Source organism: Octopus bimaculoides, chromosome 4 (assembly GCF_001194135.2).
Source record: "Octopus bimaculoides isolate UCB-OBI-ISO-001 chromosome 4, ASM119413v2, whole genome shotgun sequence".
In the NCBI taxonomy this organism is placed as follows: domain Eukaryota; kingdom Metazoa; phylum Mollusca; class Cephalopoda; order Octopoda; family Octopodidae; genus Octopus; species Octopus bimaculoides.
Genome location: NC_068984.1, coordinates 84,083,649 through 84,090,065, shown reverse-complemented (window position 1 = coordinate 84,090,065; position 6,417 = coordinate 84,083,649). Strand labels below are relative to the sequence as shown.

Sequence of the window (6,417 nt, the reverse complement as noted above, 5' to 3'; positions counted from 1 at the left end):
AGAAATTTTTTTAGTCAATAGCAATTTGAGGAGCCTGATTAATGTGTGTTGCAAATTTGGAGGAAAGCGACTGGATACTTAAGTTACAGGCCTTAATGCTGCCAAAATGCTTTAAAAATGTGGTTTATCTGCTCCTGAATCCTAATTAGGCAAGAAGTTGAAAAATTTTTGCCCCATGGACCCTAAGTAATGCATGTGTAAAATTTGAATGAAATCAGTTGGGTACTTTTTGAGTTTTAGGAATTCACACACAGACAGGTTCTGGGTTCAGTTCCACTTCATGGTACCTTCAGCAAATATTTTTTTATTATAGCCCCAACTGATCAAAGCCTTGTGAGTTGATTTGGTTGGTGGAAACTTTAAAAAGCCCATCATGTATGTGTTTATATATGTGGCCAAAACTTCGAAGGCACCGTCAATAATATTCTTGTTAAAGAATAATAAATTTGTAGACTACCAAATGTATTGAGTAATCTTTCAATTTAATATAAAACTGTTTTTATCATAAAAACAAACCTGTCACTTTTTTTATTATTATATATACACATACACGCACACTTTTTTTGTGTGTCTGTCTGTCTTTGACATCATGTAATAGTTGTAAATGAGTGTCACTCTCATACAAGCAATGTCATTCATTTCTAATATTTTCTGAGAACATAACTGGCCATGTAGAGATATTACCTTGCTTGGAAAAGGCATCCAACCATAGAAAATCTGCCTCAAATAAACTCTGTCCAACCCATGCAAGCATGGATAAGTGGGCACTAAATGATGATGATGTATATGTAGTGGTAGTTCTTTTCATTTCAGAAATGTACATACTAATTCAGGAGTTCATTGAACTCCTGAACTAGTATGTACGTTGCTGAGCATTCCACAGCTATGTGTAACCTTAAGGTGATTTTCAGATAGAATCAGTTTGGTGAAGTGTATAATGCTGTTTGTTTTCAATTATTGGAACAGTCCACTTGATGGTCTTCCATACAGTTTCCATCTACCCAATTTTACTCACAAGTTATGGGTCAATCCAAGGCTATAGAAAATGACATTTGCTCAAGATATAACATAGAGTGGAATCAGACTTGGGGATTCATGGTTGTGAACTGAAGCCATACTGCACCTACTATGTGTGTGTGTGGTAAGATGTTTGCTTCCCAACCACATGGTTCTGGGTTCAGTCCCAATGTATTGCATCTTGGGCAGATGTCTTCTATATCCCTGAACCTTGTAATTGGGTATGGTAAATGGAAACTGAAAGAAGCCTTTTGTGTATATATGTGTGTGTTACTATCTCCTTGCCTTGACATCATGTGATAGTTGTAAATGTAAGGATTAAGTTAGTTTGCCATGAGAAGATGGAGATATTTTGTATTTCAAACTGGTTCCACTATTTTCTTCACTTTATTTTGCTTGGATTTCCAACTTGTAAAGTTTTTTTTTCCCCCGTTTTTTATATCTTAGAACGTGGAAAGACATTTCAAACTGACATCAACTCTTGGACGTCGAAGCCTTACTGGTGTCAACTGTTCCCATGACTTAGCTCTTCGACATGCCTTCCGTTCTGCTTTGAAGTCTGCCATATACCGAATTGTTGACACATTTGGAAAATGTGTCTTGTAAGTAAACATCTAACTTTTTTTAAATCAAAGTATAATCAAAGTACATGAGATCAAGTTAGTAAACTGCTAATCACAAGGTCTTGAGTTCAGATCTTTTATTTAATATAAAACACTTTTCTTTTTTTAAATCTCTGCACAATACAACTACAGTTGCATCAGTCTACCTGATTAGCAATAGGTTTCATTTTTTTCATAGTTCATGGTCAAGCAAGTCATTTTTTTGCCAAATGGTAGTACAAAGAATTAATAGTATGAAAATTGGCTGTAGCAAAATTTCAACTCTCTGTGAATGGAAAAAGAATTTGTCTGGCTTTAAAAGCAATTGCTTCAATAATGTTAATGTAATGAGGTTTCAGTAATCTCAAACAGATAATGAGATTGTAATTCATAGGCATGGCTATGTGGTAAGAAGTTTGCTTCCCTATTACATGGTTCCAGGTTCAGTCCCACTGCCTGGCACCTTGGGTAAGTGCCTTCTAGTATAGCCTTGGGCCAACCAAAGCCTTAGGAGTGGATTTGGGAGACAGAAACTGAAAGTAGCCTATTGTGTGTGTATTTGTTCCCCATCACTACTTAACAACCGGTGTTGGTTTGTTTCCATCCTTGTAACTTAGCAGTTCAGTAAAAGGGACTGATAGAATAAGTACTAGGGGTAATTTATTTGACTAAAGCCTTTTGAGGTGATGCACCAGCATGACCAGTCTAATGACTGGAATAAATAAAATATATTTAATGAGTTTTTAGCTGTAGAACTTTTTTTTCTTTAAGCAAGAGGTTGCTGTGTATATAGAACACTGGAGTAAATGTTCTCTTTTGATACCAATACTTGGGACTACTTCTGGTTATTTGATGCAGCTCTTGTTTTGATGTTTTATTAAAATTATATAATTCTAATGAAAGCATTAGTCGTTTTAGTAAACCTTTCTAAAGTCTTGATGGTTCATTCAAAGGCATCCCAGCCATGACCATCTCATTGTCTTGTATACCCAGGGCTACATAGTATAATGTATCCCTGCTTTCTAAAGATGTTAAAATGGGACTTGAGGGAATATTGCTGCTTTTTCTACCAGATTGAATGACTTTGGTTGGCTGTTATATCTGCTGACTGACTCTTGGAACAACCCTTGTGTTTTGTTAGAAATTATTAATGAAAGTGACAGACTAGCAGAATCAGCAGAGTGTTGGATAAAATCATCATCATCATTTAATGTCCATCTTCCATACTGGCATGGGTTGGGCAGTTTGGCAGGAGCTGACAAGCCAGAGGACTGCACCAAGCTCCACTGTCTGTTTTGTCATGGTTATTTACAGCTGGATGCCCTTACTAATGTCAACCACTTTACAGAGTGGAGTGTGCTGGGTGCTTTTTATGTGGCACCAACACCAGTAAGATCTGTTTTGGCATAGTTCTCAGGGCTGGATGCCCTTCCTCAAACCAACCACTTTACAGAGTGGACTGGGTGTTTTTTTGCACAGCACCAACAAGGTATGAGCATGCTTATACTTTCTAAGATGAAAGTTTATCCTGATGAAGCCAGCTGTGCCTGTCATAAGTATTAGATCAATTAAATCAACTTTTCTCACTCAGATACCCAACCCCCAAATTTCTGGTTTTAGTTAGAAATTATTATTATTTTCCTCCTTTCTTTACAGAGATTTCCGGCTTAGTCTCGAAACCCAAAGACGCCTCAAGTTATTTCTAGAATACAAAGAATGAAAGACTGAGTAATTCATGCCTTGGAATCAGAATTGAGTTTCATCAACATTCTCAGTGAAACTGCTACCAGGAGATTTTTTAACAGTACCAAGTAACTGCTATCAACTCACTGCTCAATATCCAAACATACAGATAAATATATAACTGGAAAGTTCAAAAAATCAACTTTTCTGTACAGAGAGGAGTCATATGATATCAGTTATATATAATGAGGATGTTGGTTCCAAACATTAACTAAAGCCAGAATGGTTCAGCTTTCATCACAGAATTATTGTCTTTATTAACCAGAATTTTGTTACACCTGAAGAAAACAATATGGCAGTCTTCTACCAGATAATATAACAATGTTGATGCAACTTGTTGAGCTTCCCTCTGTTACTGATATTCAGCTGTTTTTTCTGATAACAGTTTCTGACAAGCTTATTTGATCTCTAATTCTAACAGACATTACTACTTCTTTTGTATATTAATTTCTCTTTTTTTTCTGTCCAAGACCATTTCTTAGCTTTTGAAAAATTGTATCTGGATAACAAAGGTCCACTAATCTTCACATTGTACTATGATGGAGATTACCCCAGTAATTTGGAGTATATCCAAAAACAAGGTTGCCCCAATACACTTAACTGATGTCTTTGCTTTGTTTGGCATGACAGCTCAGTAACACTGGCTATTCCATCTCTGGGTGTGTTTAAATTCATAGAACAAGCCAACCTTGATATAGAATATTAATATTTTTTTTGTTTAATTGTTTTGTTTGTTTCTGTTCTTTTCATTCTTTCCCTATTAACATTCCTCAAATATTGAATATCTATATTTGTTTTATGTCATGAAAATTTAGAAACTTTAAGAGAACGTAAAATATTTTGTTTTTAATGTTTGAACTCAAAGTAGATTAAGTTAAAAATAATGACATGTAAATATTGGGTTTATAGAAGCTTTACAGAGTTCCGTGAACAGCCTTTGACTTTTCTATCCAAAGGGTTTTCTAACTCAATAGTATTTACATGCTATTATTTATATCTCTATCTACTTAGAGCCACCATAAAAAAAATTATCTAAATTTGTATTCTGGTTAGGGTGACCAAGGGAAAATATGCATCCTTCCCTTAATTGTAATTGGAAATTAGTGTCTCAAAATAAAATTCAAATTTTCTTAAATCCTGTGCTCTCTACTTTTTAAAAGCTATTCTTGAAGCTGTACTGTTGCTTGTGCTGCTACTATGACAACCACCACCACCATCAGCCCTACCTGTGTCAAAATTCCTTCATAGGCTTAGAGCTGCAGTGCATACTGTACATTATATGCTTCTGCTATTAGCTAATAAAGGAATTTCTTATAGTTACTTGACCAGCTAGAAATAGTAGGTAAATCTACTTCAAACCACACCTTATTTCACAAAAAAGATACTTTGGATAATGTAGTCCAGGGTATACTATGCCAGAGCGAAAATGTAGGGTGGTCATTCATTCTTCTTTGTTTTGTATTAGGACAATAAAACTCATTGGAGGTGTTGATATGATTTGACCATGTTTATTTACTTAGCATATTTTTATATATAGCAGAGTGATACACGTGCACATTTGCTTTATTCACAGTTCATACTGTCTACTAAATGCGCATAACAAAATAGTGCTAATCATAGATATATATATACACACACATACACACATATATGAACATGTAACATCCCTTCTTCTAAAAAAAAAGATTTTTAGCTGTATTGAATTGGTGGTAAGATATTGGGTCTCCATCTAGTAGACTTTGTTGTGCTCTGTGCTGATGTCTGAGATGTGCAGCTTTGGTGTTGGGCAGATGTGGGCTCTGTTTCATCTCAGCTGCCTATCAAAGTCAGTGTCCTTTATGCATGATCTTGGGGTTTCAGCTCCACTGATGACTTGTACTGGGATTCATATTTTGGTTAGAGGATCTTGAGTATGCACATGTTGTCGTCCAAGTATCTCGAGTTGTGCATGTTTGTTATAATATTTCTATCTTGCTCTTGAGTGGATGCCAGCTTTACCCTTGTCTCTTCCTGGTCAATAGGAGGTTGGATCTTTGTTAACAGGGTGGTTTTGTATTTCCTGCCATTCAGCATTTCTTCTGGGGACTTCATGTCAGCCCTCAGGGATGTTGCTCATAAGGACAGAAGTGCCAGGTGTGGATCTTCCTTAGTTTCACCGCATTTGATTAGTGTTTTCCTGACTGTCTGCATCTGTCTTTCTATGAATCCATGACCTTTGGGGTAGTGTGGTGATGAGGTTATGATGTTGAACTCGTACTCATTGGCTAGTTTTTTTAATTCCTGAGATGTGAATTAGGTGCCATTGTCACATATCACCTGCTCAGGTATTCCTTGCTCTGCTAGCAGTCCTTGAGCCACTGAAGTTATTGTTTTGGCTTTCAAGTCAATCACCTTTTTCACAAATGGGAATTTAGAGTAGTAGCAGACTATAATCAAATACCATTCTTGGTTCTCTGTGAACAGATTTCGTCAGTGGCCTTCTTGGAATGTCACTGGATATCATTTCCTCTTTTTGTTGTGAGTTACTGTACTTTTGACAGACATGGCATTTAGAAACCATCTTTTCTATGTCTTTGTACATACCTACCAGTATACAGCTGACTTGGCTCTGAGTTTGCATTTCTCTATTCCCAGCTGCCCTTGGTGGATCTTGTCAAGGATCGCTTTTTTCATTGATCTGGATATAATTATTTAGGATCCAACCATCAGGACTCCATTCTCTACTGATATGTCATCATGGATGTCCCAGTATTCAGGGAAACATAGGGCTCACTTGAGTTCTTTGGATATATCACTTCAGCACCTTCCCTCTTGGCTTGGCTGTCTATGCTTTTCAAACCTAGAGCAGTGTCCACAGAAATTCCCAGAGTCTGGATAGCATTTCGACCCAGCAAATTAAGATCAGAGATCTTGGTGACAATGTATGGTATTAGATTCTGCTTACCGATTGTTGGATCCTTGGTTTGGCCCATGAAAGTTCCCAGAACAGGCAGGTCGTGCTTGCTGGCAGATTCATAGCGATGCTTGACATCTTGCAGCTTTGGTTTTCCTAGTT

General features: G+C 36.6%; 1 protein-coding gene across 4 annotated transcripts in view; it reads left to right on the top strand.

Moving 5' to 3' along the window:
- The window catches only part of LOC106870733 (nucleoporin NDC1-like), a 56,255-nt gene extending 51,758 nt beyond the window's left edge, over positions 1 to 4,497 (top strand). For all 4 annotated transcript variants that reach the window (XM_014916907.2, XM_052967179.1, XM_014916908.2 and 1 more), the window contains 2 exons: positions 1,465 to 1,619; positions 3,276 to 4,497. In XM_014916907.2, coding sequence (XP_014772393.1) covers positions 1,465 to 1,619; positions 3,276 to 3,339 — 219 coding nt within the window. In that variant the 3' untranslated portion in view covers positions 3,340 to 4,497. The remainder of the gene's footprint in view (positions 1 to 1,464; positions 1,620 to 3,275) is intronic.
- Positions 4,498 to 6,417: the final 1,920 nt, after the last annotated feature.